This window comes from Equus quagga, chromosome 5 (assembly GCF_021613505.1).
Source record: "Equus quagga isolate Etosha38 chromosome 5, UCLA_HA_Equagga_1.0, whole genome shotgun sequence".
Lineage (NCBI taxonomy): Eukaryota > Metazoa > Chordata > Mammalia > Perissodactyla > Equidae > Equus > Equus quagga.
The window spans coordinates 100,886,922-100,900,885 of NC_060271.1; the positions used below are offsets into that span (position 1 = coordinate 100,886,922).

Consider the following 13,964-nt stretch of genomic DNA (forward strand, 5'->3'; position numbering starts at 1 on the left):
TGACATCCACGCTCTGTGCTCCCCAGAAACCCCTTTTGAGGTGGAGTAGGTCTCAGAAAGGAGTAGGCAGAATAACATGGAGGGACAGTGGGTGGCACGCTCGTGGGCTGGGCCTTGTCACTTTGAACAGGCTGAGGTTGATTTGGAACCTTAACAAACCTTCACAAACCTCATGTGTGTTTGTTAAATCCCAGAATTCTAGAATAATGTTGGAGTGTCAAGTTTAGACCAAATCCAGTTCTGTTACAATCCCATACCTCAGCACAAACAACGGGGAAAAAACAGGGCACCAATCCCCTCAGATTCAAAACTGGGTTTCCAAGAGCTTCTTTCTCCTTGACAGCAGTGCCCCTGGAGAGTCAAGGTCCTGGTCTTGGAGGCTGGTGTGGGCAGAGGGAACCCTATCAGCTTGCAAAACGTCCCTTGGTGCCTGCACCCTTCAAAGAGCAAATGCTGGCTTGAAAGCTGGAGGACTGAGCCCCTCCATGGGGAAGGTTTGAGGTTCTTCCTGTTTTTACTTTGATGCAAATTAACCAGTCTCTGACCACTGCCCCTCCACTCCTGGCTGCCAGATCACCCGTTAGCCTTCTCTGCAGAGATGGGCAAGCGGGCATTGGCCAGCCAGCAACGTGGCCGCGCCTGGACAGGATCTTCCACCAGAGCGCGGGTGGGAAGTGGCTCCTGTGACCCACAGAGGCCCTGCTCCCGGCCTGTCTGGGGAGCCCCTCTTCTTCATGCAGCCTCTTCCCCTCTGTCCTCTAACCTCGAGAAACCTCCAGACTCCCCTCCCAAAGTCAAGTCCTAGATTTTACCCTATTGCCTAGTATCCCTTCATATTTCAGGGTCTCCTCCTGCCATGCAAACTCCTCACGGTGGTGGCATTACTGTGACAGGAGGGGATTCTCTTCTTCCTTGTGTCAGCCTTCCCCTCCAGGGCCTCGCTGAGAGAACCAAGTACATGCACAATAAATACCTGTTGGACAGAGCTGATCTGAATCCTGCCTTTCCCTTCTCCAGGCCTTTCCATTCCAGGCCTTTTCCCAGGTAGTTCTTGCTGCCTAACCCTTCCTGGCTCTCCTTCCCTGATTGTTTCTGCTCTTCCCTCCTTCACTCAGGCCCAGCCCACTACACCCCATGCTCCCAGGCAGGCTGTATGTGTTAGCTTAAGTGCTAGTGGGGCAGAGAGGAGACTAAATTCAATACACGCTAGTCTGATGAAGGCAAATCCCAACATAACAGCTATCAAGTTGTGAGTGAAAACTTCAGAGCTTCTAGAAAATGCCCAGCCCAGCCCAGGGCTTTCCCTGGGTATGGCGGAGTTGGGGTGGGAGGACCAATGTGCCCTGCAGGTCGGTCCTCCGCCCAGGCCACAGGAACGTCCCTGAAAGAAGAATTCTCAGATGGAGAAATGTCTTGTGCAGAGTCAAAGATGCCCCACTGAGCCCGTTTAGCTTAGAAATACTTGGGAACCTGCCATACTAGCGTGGGGTCTTGTCAAGGACTGCTACCACTTCAGGGCTGGGCACCAAGAGCCACACACACAGTGCTGAGAAGGTAAGCAGGACAAGTAAAGGTGGTGAGCAAGTTCGCAGCATAAAAGGGGGGGGAGGGGCAGATACTGTGGGAAATTGGGGTGCTACCCCAAGGGGCAAAGGGCTGGAAAATGTTGGCATCTAGGGTGAGTCACTCTCCTGCAGCACATCCCTCTAGTACTCCCTCAGCTCAGACCAGGGGCTGTGCCCGAACTAAGCCCCAGCAGGCTCTCCGGCAGAGTCTAAATTGTGTGCTCTGCCAGTCTGCAGAGGCCCTTCTGCTCTGTAATGGATGCTCCTCTGACTGCATGGTGTCATCCCTCATCTGAACTCCTGGCTCCTGCAGTCCATTGGAATGGGAATATAGTCCAGGCCAGCCTCCCTCAGCTTAGACCCCACCTGTCTCCATCACTATCAGCATCAGCACCACCCCTGCACTCACTGTACATCAAGGACTGTCCTAATCTGTTCACATAATTAGGTTTTTCACTCCTCACAGCAGTTCAGTGTGGTAGATATTACTATCCCCATTCGATGGACCGGCAGACTGAGACTCAGAGAGATGAAATGACTCTCCCAATACCCTACAGCCCAAGTAGGAACCTGGTTCCATCTGTTTCCAAAGCCCAGCCTCCAAACATCACATGACCTCCTACAATCCTTAACTCTTGATTCTTGGAGTCTTGGCATGGAGAGGAAGAGTGGCTTTAACAGGCTGAGCGGGCACAGTGAATGGAGAGAGAGGAACCAACATTTACCGAGAGTCTACAGTATGCAAAGCATCTTAGGTCTGTGTCTAATCCTATTATAATTCTGTGAGGAAGTATTCTCATGCCCATTTTACAGATAAGGAGGTCAGGGCTCAAGGAGGCCAGAGGTCCGGGGTTGGAGTGAATTCCCAGGTTTACATGGCCCTACTGTGACAGCAATTTTATTCTGAGCCAAATCTTTCTGAGGTCAAAGCCAGTACCTTGTCCACTGTACTATGCCACCACCTGGGCCAACTACCAAAAACAGACTCCTGACTTCTCCTACACCCTCCAGCCCTGCGTCAGAGTCCTGGCTCTTTGAGGGAACTTACAGCCTCTTGGAAGCTAAAGGCTCTCACTACGGCGTGGACAGCAGCTGCAGGAACCAGCTGGGCCCCGTCCCTGCTCTGCCAGGTGGAGGACAGCCTCTAGTGGCCCCTCGGGCTCTGTCTTCATGATCCACGCCATCAGGCAGTCCTGAGCAGGTGGGCTGGCTTTAGGGGAAGGGGCTGCCTGTTCAGCAGGGCTCCTCCTCAGGCTGCTGGTTGGTGAGGGTGTGAGGTCTCAAGCCCACTTCCCAGTTTTCTCTCAGCACAGCCCAGTCATGCAGGAGCATGCAGGAAAGGCCTCCCTTAGGGGTCCCGCCATGCAGTGTGGATGGCTGGATGGAAACGAATCATGAGGTTGAAAGGGGCCTCCATGTCACCAGGTCTGAGGGCTCACCTACCTGGAGAGACTCCCCACTCTGGAGGCCTTACCTTAAAGAGGGACATTCACACTGAAGCAAACTTGAAAAGAGAGAACACGTACACAAAGAGAAGTTTACTTGGCCGGCATTTCCCTCCTCGCCTTTGGCTTTCACTGAGGACAGCTAGATTTCTGGGGAGGCAAAGTTCTCTCTCCTCCCTTGGCTTCCCTCTTCCAGCACTGAAGCCCTGGGAGCCATAATCTCAGAGCCTAACGCTTTTTGGGGGGAAGGGAAGGGTATGCAGGAAGGAAGCTAGGAGTGAGCAAAACACCTCCAAGATCTGCAAGATCAGATGATGCCCTTCAACCACACCAAACACATCACATCTACCCTCTATGGTCTGCAGGAAGGCGAGCCCACCAGTAACACAAAAGCTAAATGTGCTACTTTCATTGGCAACTAGATGATGCCACCATCTTGGAACCAAATCTCCAGTGGAATAGACCAATGAATGCTATGCTTGGAGACTTTTTCCAGCATCTAAGGCTTTGGCTCTTGCCTTTCTGGCTTTGCTATTTCTATTCCCTCACCCGCCCACTGCTGGGGTGCCTGCCATCCACTCTGGATGCCCTTGCTCTGAAGCAAGCCACCCCCATAAAACGGAGTTGAGCACAAAGTCTTTGGTTTGGTGTTGATGGCATATTGCTTGTGTGAAATCAGTTGAGTATGTGGGTAGATAGAGGATAGACAGGAGGAGTACAAAAGAAAAAGAAAAAGAGGGAGAATTCACAGGATAGCTGGGGACAAACAAGAGGAAACTCTCCACATTGAAACAGGCCGCTGAAAACTGTCCTGGGGTGAGGATTAGTGCAAAGGGGCATAAACCTGAAGGCAGGGCAACCCAGTCACACTAATGACAGCTAGTGAGTCAGCGCAGGGGTTAGACAGGCAGGTTTAGGCGCCAGGGAGCAGAAATCGCAGCTTAGCAAAAATCTCAAGAAGGCAAAGGCCTGGAGGGGACAGCAGCCAATCGAGGAATGTGATGGAACCTGACCAGAGGCCAAATTCCAGCTGAGAATCTGGACAATCTCCTTGGTGATATCTTCAGAGGGGCGAGGCTTCCTGTGGAGGGGATGGAAATCGGGCCTAGGAGCTGTTCCCTCGCTGTATCCTTGGCCCTGATGGGGGTGATCCAGGGACCCCAGCCTCCAGCTGAGCCAGCCTGGGCAGAGCACAGGCTTGCTGTGCCCACTGGCAGGTTCTGCCAGGGAGGAGTTCTGTCTGTGCAGTGGGAGTGGGGATGGTCAGGAGCTCTGGAAAACATGCCACTACACCTTGGTTCTTCTTAAGCCCTAGAATGGATGACATGACCTCACCCAGCCTCACCTCCAGCACCCACCACCAAACAAAACCAATTCCTTCCTGAATCAGACAGGCAGGACACCCCAGGGTCTTCAGATTCAGTATGGGTGAGCTGAGGAATGGGACAGTAGCTATTTAGCAGGTTTCTGAGGATTGGTGGCATTCTGGTGTGATGTCAGGGGGGCATGGGTAGGGAGCAAACGGAGCTAGCCCAAGACAGAAAAGACCTGAAGTTCCTCACAGGCGTCAGACCCTTGACCAAATGCCCTGGGGATCTTCAGCCCAATGAGACTAAGGGAGTCTGTGCATCTGGTTTCCTTGTCTGCTGAAATACATGCCCAGTGTCTCCTTGAGGCCACCACTAAATTGCAAGGCTGGTGATGTTTGCTCATAGACTTGTCCCTCCTCTTGCCACAGCATCTTTCCTTTGACTCAGAGTCTGTCTCTAAGATCCAAGAACCTCACACTGTCCCTGGCTACTTGCAACCCACTATCCTGGCCACTTCATCCTAATATCAGGATCTAAACCAGCTTTCCTTCCTCGTTCCGTCAAAACCTTTCTTTCCCAACTCTCCCCAGAAGGCATCTGATGTGTCATCAAGTCATGTGACACCTTAAGCCCTGTCTTGTGATGGAACTCCCTGCCCCTTGAACAGAAGATGACTTCTGTGGGACCCCAGTGTCCCTCCAATGATCTCTTGTGGATGGCCCTCCATTTTGCCTGTGGGTAAGGCTGACACTGCCTTTGGAGCACAGAGCTGTCCTCACTGTTGATATCTGAGCCACGCAGGCACCCACACCCCCAGGGCTAACCCTGAGTTGGTTAGATGTCGGGGACAGCTTATAAAAATCTTGTGTATTTTCACATTGGTCCTGCAAAGCTTTCAGAGATGAGAAATACAGTATATTCATCATTGCAGTGGGCTTTAATTCAACTTAAAATTTGTTTCTGCTACACACCAGCCCACAGGTGACTCACAGTGGTGCCATCCACATTTTTCAGAAAAGAATTTTCAATTTAGGAACAGATTTGGGACACCTTTCCAACCTGCTAACTGGACGTGAATTGTTCTTTTCTTTCTCACTTTTGATTTCTCCAGAGAGAAATCTCTAGTCCCAAGAATATAAATGTGATCAGATTTAAATAACTTGAACACATTTTTAAAGGCCTGTAGCTGAGAACTCTGCACAGATTAACATTATTTGGCTCAAAGTGTGACCAGAAACCCCTCTTGCACAGTGTAAATTTCCCTTTTTATCCTTCCTTCCTTCCTTCAGATGTTTTAATTCTCTCCTTCAAACTTAATTCAAACCAACCTACTAAGCGCCCTCTCCCCTGACCCCCAACAGTGTCCAGGATAACTCCGGAGGTCTAGGGGGCGGTGAGTAGGAATGTGCACAGAAGACGATTTCCAAGGCAACAATGAAGTCAGTCTTTAGGAAGGCTGACTAAGACAGCTTTGAAATTGGTGGGAGCTCCTGGACGGCTCTGCCCTTTCTCTCTGCCATCCTCTCCGGGGGTGGTAAGGCCCTGGAAGCCAACTCGAGCCCCTCAGCAAAGGAAGCAAGCACAGTCCTGGCCTCTGGTCCCAGGTGGAGGGCTCTCGAGAGGCCCCAGGAAAGGAAGCACGGGTCCTTGTGCTCCAGGTAGAGGTGGAGTCCCATCTGACCCCCAGGTGGGCCTGACCCCCTGACCCGGGGATGTACTTCACTGTTGGTTCCTGGGGGCCCATCATATCTCTGCCCACAGGAACACCTGGACTCCTGGCCTGGGACAGCTTTATGGGGATCCCTGCCTGTCTGGGCCCAGGCGAGGCCTGCACGCTAGTGGACTGGGTGACGTGCCTGCCTCCTGACTCATCTCCACTCTTTCCCTTTCCTCTGTGTCTGGCTCCTTCCCCATCCCTCGGGCCCACAGAAACCTCATACCCGTTCTTCCTGCCCTCCCCTCACTCTGGGGAGGCCAGGGACTGCTCAGGGTGTCACTCCTCCCAGGTCTGCACTTGCATTTGGCTCAGAGCTCAGACTAGAGGGTGGAAGGCCCGGTGAGGAACCCCTGAGATAGTTGGGGCCTTGGGAAGGGCTTTCGGAGACCAGCGCTCCTCAGGCTCCTGATGTCTCAGACCGCGTCCTCAGCTGGAATTGAGCAACGCTCTGCCACCCCTTCTACCGGTGAGGGACTCTTCTCCATGAGTCCATACTTTCAAAATTCCTGTGCCTTTTATCATAAAGATCTGCCCTAATTCCCTGCCTCCGTGTGGCTCTCAGCAAAGACTCTCTGCCTGCCTCTGCCCGGCCCTAGGCCCTCTCTCCCCTGCACAGCCCTGGCTGATGGTCCCCTGGGGCTTGGTCGTCCTCTCCACTCTGCACCCTGCTCCAGCCCTGCCCTAGCCCTCCGCAAGCTTAGCTGTAAGTCATTTTGTTGACCTGGATTCTAGACTGAAGTGACATTTTGCAGACCTACCTCGTGGATCAGGCCCTCTTCTCACCCTGGGTTCCTGTTTCTTGGGCCTGGATTCTTGACTTAGCTCTACTTTCCAGTTTTCTTTGGTTTGATGAACTTCGATTAAACCTAAATTAACATTTCATTCTCAGATCTGAGACTTTCATTTCTCCTCCTGCCCTGCCTGGCCCCTGGTTGCCAGCTTCCCCTCACCTTATCGGGGCCAGTTAATCGGAGTCCTCCTTCAAGACCACCTGTAGGGACCTTCGGGCAGGCCAGCCTGTGCGTGAGCCCTGCCTGGATCCACAGCACCGCCCCGGTGCTAGCTGTGTAATAGCCAGTGAGAATGATGACAACCAAAGGAGGAAGCGAATGAAGAATGGTGATAGGAGTGATTGTCCAGGGACGGTCAATCTGCTATGCTCCCGTCTGGCATCTGGCGTCTGGCGAGGCCTGGACCACGCCCTTCAGCTGAGAGCTTCCCCTTGATGGAACATTTCTGAGAATCACAGTGCTATCAATAAACACTCCCCAGAAAACCTCCTGGAATATCGTGAAATTCCTCTCGGGTGATTCACAAAGCACAGGAGGCTCTTTTCTGTACTTGGAAGTGAGGAAGGAGGGGTCACCTGACAGAATGTGGGGTGACTGAGGGCTGACAGGACAATTGTAGGTCCTTCCTGCCCAGGACCCCAGCCCCACCGCGCTGGGGTCCTGCTCAGTAAATTCCTCTATTACACAACCCCCTTCACTCCCAGAAAGCTAGCCAGCCAGCTGCCCAAATTTTCAGTCCGAATGATTGCTTCATGGGGCTAAAAGCCAACAGAATTAAGATAGTCCCTCTACACACACGTGCACACTCTTTTTCTCTGACTTTAAGGGGAGCACAGCGACCCCTCCCCTTCCAGCGGAAGGTCATGGCCAGGACATGGTCTTTGCCTTGAGTCAAGCCCAGACTTGACAGTTCTATTCCTTTTCCAATCGCTGAGCTTCACACGCCCCTTTTTGCACCCTCTCCGACTGGCGTCCCCACACCAGGCCTAAGAACCTGGAAGGAAGTGTGTGCTGAGGCTGGAGAGAAGTCAGAAGGGGCAGCGGGCGGGAAGGGGCCTGCCTCAGGAACCCGGCTCTTACTGACTTGGCCCCTGGTGGCCCCTCAGGGACAGTCCTTCTCAAACATCAGTCACTCAGTCTCAATTCCCGCTCTGTGCTAGTGCCACACAATGACCGTGACTGCTATTGGGTGAATCTTTTTCTTTAAATCGACTCATTTGAAAAACGAACCAGGTTATTTATAAAGAAACCTTATATTTTCACCATACATAGGAAACTAGTTATCACTTGTAATTTTTGATCAAAAAAAATAAATAAATCTCTATCGAGATAAAGTGTTCTTCTGTGTCCCATATAAATCATCCTCTTGGTCACAGCTATCGGTTATACATTTTCAACAGGACACTCTTGGGGCCTAAGAGATTCCTTTTTAGGGAGCATCTTGGCCACCTCCTGTCCTTGTCATTTTGGCTGTAAACGGACCCCAGACCAGTCTTTCTGTGCAAGGGCGCCCAGGCCCGACCCGCTGTGTGGAACGAGCTCTGAGCCCTACTTACAATTCGAGGTTTGAAGGGCGGCTTGATCTTCTTCTGCTCCAGGAGCACCCAGTCGATCTCCTTGAAGAACGGGTGCTGCTTGATGGCGTCCTCGCCGTTCTGTGCCGCCACACAGCCCAGGCGCTTGTGGGGGTTCTTGGTCATGAACTGCGGGGATGAGGACAGGACAGAATCAGTGACATAGGCCTGGCAGGGATGGGCTGTGGGGGAAGGATGAAAGTCAGCCAAGGCCGCACCTTCAGCATCACCTCGCAAGCCTGTTTTCTGCACTAGGAGGGGCTTCGACCCTCAGGGTACTGTTTAACTCTTATATAGAACTTACTAGATGTCAGCCACCATTCTTAACACCCTACATATATTAACTCATTTCATCCAAACGCAACCCTCTGAGGTAATGTTATTATCTCTATTTTATAAGTGAGGTAGTTGAGGCAGAGAAGTTAATTAACTTGGCCAAGGTCAAACAGCCAGCAAGTTACCAAATTTGGATCAGGAACTCAGGCTCTTACTAACTTCCTGATTCCCCTCGGATTCTCAAATCTTCTCATGAGAGACGCTGATGTCTGATAAACTCACTCACGCTGAGAGGTCAACAGTCCTTCATGAGGGGAGAGAGGGGACCAGATATTCACGTCAAGGTAAATTATCAAAGCTACCTCCCGCCTCTTTCCTTTCGTGGACCTGGGCCCTCCCACGTTTTTAAAATCTGAATTTGTAATCCCTGGCACAAAATACCCATGTAGATCAAAAGATAAAAAACATGAAAAAGAAAGACTTATTGCTTCCCAATGCTTGCCTGTGAAAACCACATTGATGATGTGTTTTATATTTTTTGGCTGGTATCTGGTGACCCCACACACCCAGGCAAACTTATTATTTCTATTAAATGAGTCAGCCCTGATGGCAAATATTAATTTAATTGAGCAGGTGTCTACCAATATAACCTTGAAAAAAACTGGCGCTGGTAGGTGGAAATAGCTGATAGCCTCCCAAAATAAAGGCAGGGGTGTATGTACATGTGTGTTAGAGACAGTGTTCCATTTCACGGGGTGAGGGTTGAGAGTCCGTATTTAAACAAAGGAATTTAAGAGGATAAATTATAATCCAAAGGAATAAATCTATAATGGTGGAACTTCAGGCTTCCTCAGCCAGGGAGATTTTCTCGGGCAGGGAGAGCCTCCTACTGATTCTTGCCTGGTGTCACTGAAGCCACAGTACGTGGGTGTGGAGTGAGTGCTGCTGGAGGGTGAGAGCCTCACATAAGAGAGAGAAGGGGGTGGGTAGATGGTACCAAAGCACGTGATCTTTCTAATCCAAAAGTCAGCAGAGGCCGCCCCTGCTTAAACACCCCTGATTCCCACCGCTCACAGGATAAAGTCCACACCCCTCAGCTGGGCACACAAAACTGCTCAGGTAATGCCCCTCTCCAGTCCTCATGCATCCTCTAAGAACCAGTCCACATGCTGCCTCCTCTGTGAAGCCTCCCCAGATTCCCCTCTCTGTGGACACCTGGGATCCCATGTTTTTTGTTTATTTAAATTTGTAATTTGTCTAAACATCTTCCCTTGGTGAGCTCTCTGATATAGGACTCAGCCCTAACTTGCCCGCACCTAGCTCAGTACCTGGCTCCTATCATGCCTCAGTACACTGAAACGACTGAATAGGAGGCTGAAGGCTGGCCTCAGGGCACAGTGGTGAGGAAAGGAGGCAGCAGGACCGCCACCTACTGTTGCATAGGCTTTGCACTGCATAACTCTCTGAAGCAAATGGCCTTCATGTAGGCAGCAGCCCTCAGAGACACAGCTCAGTGGCCAGAGTCATGGAAAACCGGGCCTGGCCCTAGAATCAAGTGACAATGTGAGGAAGTGAAGTATTCCAAGGCCAAGGGAGTGGAAGGCTCCTCCTTACTTCCTCAGCTCTTCCTGTCCTCCCACTTCTGGGAGGGGAAGCAGCAGGGCTTCGGATAAACACACAGGTTTTAACAGCTCAGGAAGCCGCCCCCAAGGCAGAGGCTCTCCTTGCAGCGAAGACGCCTTCTCTCCGAGACTTCACCCTCGCCAATCAGCTGACACAGGCACAGCCTCCAGCTTCCGAATCTCTGTGGTCAAAGCTCCTCAGCCTCTGTGCGAATGATATTTTGGACTGGATGCTTCTCCGTTGCAGGGGCTGTCCTGTGCATTGTAGGATGTTTAGCAGCACCCCTGGGCTCTACCCATTAGATGCCAGTAGTACCTCCCCCTCCAAGTTGTGACAACCAAAAATATCTCCAGACATTGCTGAATGTCTCCTGGGGTAGGAGGGCAAAATTGCCGCTAGCTGAGAACCACTGCTGCGGGTCATCCTAAATGAAAGGGCCCAGCTGGGGAGCTGTGGGGGGCCTCACATGGAGGGTTGCCAGGCTGGAGCTCAGGGCTGGACCAGCCACCAGCTCTGCTGGCCTGGTGCTCTTGCTGCCTTGGGTGCTACAGGCTTTTCCTTAGCCAGCACCTGGCATAGCGTCTGGCACATACTACATGCTCAGTAAACACCTGTTGAATAAATAATGGATGAGTAAACATATTCTAGTTGCTTCCATCATGCTCTTCTCCCAATTGTGACTATGTTTAGATGTCTTTTTTATTTATTGCCCACTTTCTCCTGCTGGATTGCAAACTCCACAAGGCAGGGGCAATGGTTGTTATACCCACCAATACTTACTTAGCATCCAGCACAATGCCCAGAACATCGGAAGCGCTCAATAAATAGTAGTTCAATATTAACTGAATTAATAAATGGAAGGGAGAGAGAGAAAGGAAAATAGATGAGGAAGGGAGTGAAGGAACGAGCTGAGGGACAGAAGGAAGGAAGAAGAAAAAGAAGAGCTACAAAAGAGTAACCTATTCTGATGTGCCATTTCCCAAAATATGGTAAATGTCCCCCCAGACACCTAGAAAACGATTTTAGGTCTTTTTTAACTTTTTCATAGAATGATTTATGTTAATTAGTTATGGCAAGTGATGCTAATTTTCCATTTATGATAGTGATATAAAGTTTCTTTGTAAGATATATACAATTAGGTAAATATTGGGAGCTGATTGAAAGAATACGAAGAATAAATCATGGCAGAGAGGGTACTTGCCTAGGGCAAATTTTCCAAATGCAATTTGCCAACTATTGAACTTTGGGGGCATTCCGATGGGCGAAAGCTAGGACTGGAAGTCAAGGTTCCTGGGCTGTCACCTTGGTCCTGCCTCAACCGAGCAGGGTGGCCCTTCCCCATAAACTGGTCAGCTTAGATGCCCTGCACATTGGCTTCCACAGCTTTCCAAGGGGGACAGCTAATAACTTCACTTACTCACCGCAGGACAAGCCTCTCACGTTGTACAAACGACTGCGTTGAGCAAGTATTACGGTTTCACATGTGAAGGATTATCTGTAGGGGTGGGGACAGTCTCTCTATCACATGTCTGAATCCAGCATGGCGCCATGGATCTTGAGGGGACACTCCTTTTCTGATCAGCTCTTCAGCCACAGCGGTGCTGTTGTGGACACAAGAGCACAGTACCCTCTCCTCTCTCCCCTCCTCTCTTTCCCCCATCACAGGCTCCAGAGGAAGACAGGTCAGGGCGGGGCAGCAGGTAAGGAAGGAGGGCCCAGACCCCACAGGGTAAGGGACAGGGGTGACACCAGTGCAGTTTGGGGTGGTTCTGCTCCCTCTTAAAGGCTGGAGGACACAGATGTGCACAGAGCTCCCCCTCAGGAGACACAAATGTGCAGTCCCTTTCCCGCTAGAAGAGCGATTTGTCCCATGCCCCATCCTCTCAGCTGCAACTTCCCCCATTAAGAGAGAGAAAGGGAGGAAGGAGGAGTGGGTGAGGGAGGAGTGAGAGGGACAGAGTGAGAAGAAAGAGAGAGAGATGGAGGGAAGGGCAGGCGAGCAGAAGGTGGGTGCTGGCGATGACTCACAGCTTTCAGGATGCTGACGGCCTCCTTGCTGAGCCAGACCGGGTAGAGCACGTCATCGTGGAGGATGGATTCAAACAAGTCGTCCTCGTTGTCGGCCTCAAAGGGGGGCTGTCCAGCCATCATCTCATACATCAGCACCCCCAGGGCCCACCAGTCCACCGAGGGGCCGTACTCCAACTCCTGCAGGATCTGTTCAGGAAACAGGCAACATCAGGGCCCACCACAGACTCCCATCCGTGGCCACGCCTGTGCCACAAGCGCCCGTGGGAAGGACCACATCTTCATTTCCACCTTGCTCCTCCGTAAAGAGGAGCCCCGTGTTACATAATTTAGGTCCTGAATCAGCCAAATCAGTGCAGACTGCATTTGAGCGGCACTACGTTGGGGGCCAACTATCAACTCTCCAAAGTCAACACCGTCAGTCTGTTCCTCCAGTGGGAACAAATTACTGTTTCTTTGAGCACCAGATGAAGTTCCTGACCCACATTTAGGGCCATATAAAAAAACGCATACTTTTGACACTAGAATCAGGGTTAGAGGAGCGAGATGCAGACTAAGAAAGACACAAGCAAGCTGTAAGTGACTGAGTGCAGCAAATTCAGGTCTCCCCTCTCACGCTCAGCCTGGGGCATGGCTCACTGAGTGGAAAGGTGAGCAGAATTCAGTCTTCTTTAAATGGTGATGATATTCAATTTACCTGAGTCCTGTGTTCTCGGAAAAGAAGCTCTAGATAACAAATCTGTCCACCTTTTTGTTTTCTAACCACAAAGGACTACAAGGCTCTTGGATCTTCCAAGAAAAGACCCATCTCCAACATTCCTCATGACTCCTATAATACTGGTGGGTGGACCCCTCGTTTACCTGCCTCTATGAAGCCCCAGGTCCCCCTCCTTTTATCTGCGGTGTTTCTCACTAACGAACATTCTCTCTATTGCAATGCCCGAGTCAAATGACCTCCTAGATTGTCTGATGTGTTTTGTCTTTGTCAATGGTCACTTCTCCTATCTATGGTTTCTTTTTTCCTCTGACCAAATGTGTAGAGTCAAATTTATTTAGGTTAAATGCATGTACAATATGACGTTGCCGAATGCTCTCTGCCGTCAGCTTCCTGCAGAATGATCTATGAGGACTGCGGTTTTACAAACTGAATCATAATTTCAGCGTCTGGGAGGAATTCTACCTAAAGTCAAGAAGGTGCAGAACCTTTTGAAAAGCAAGTAACTGCCCCATCCTAATTTTTCTGCAGCACTGGCCATGTGTTACAATAGAAGACAGAGAAGACCAACCAGAATATTTCCATTCCATTCCAAGTTTGGTGCTAAATTTTCTGGGTGATCTTCAGGGAGTCACTTGACTTCCTCATTTATCAAACGAGGCTCAGATTCTCAGTTTAACCTCACAAGGTTAATTAAGGTGGAAGATTTTGAGAGCATATTGCAAAATACAAAGCTCTATATAATTGGAAGGTGGTATTCAATCCGAGTTTTCTTTTGCTAGGTTTGGTGTCTACATATATAGAGCGTGTAGTAGGTCAATGTTGTGTACATTTGGCTCAGCATAGAAATAAATGCTCAGCCGTCCCCACTGCTAGGGAAGGGATCATGAAGTGACATGCCTATCCTACAATTATTCTTT

General features: G+C 50.6%; 1 protein-coding gene across 2 annotated transcripts in view; it reads right to left on the reverse strand.

The window, feature by feature from the left end:
• PRKCE (protein kinase C epsilon) overlaps positions 1-13,964 on the reverse strand; it is a 494,927-nt gene that overhangs the window by 18,529 nt on the left and 462,434 nt on the right. For both annotated transcript variants that reach the window (XM_046661900.1, XM_046661902.1), the window contains 2 exons: positions 12,330-12,518; positions 8,385-8,531 (listed from right to left, as the gene is read on the reverse strand). In XM_046661900.1, coding sequence (XP_046517856.1) covers positions 8,385-8,531; positions 12,330-12,518 — 336 coding nt within the window. The remainder of the gene's footprint in view (positions 1-8,384; positions 8,532-12,329; positions 12,519-13,964) is intronic.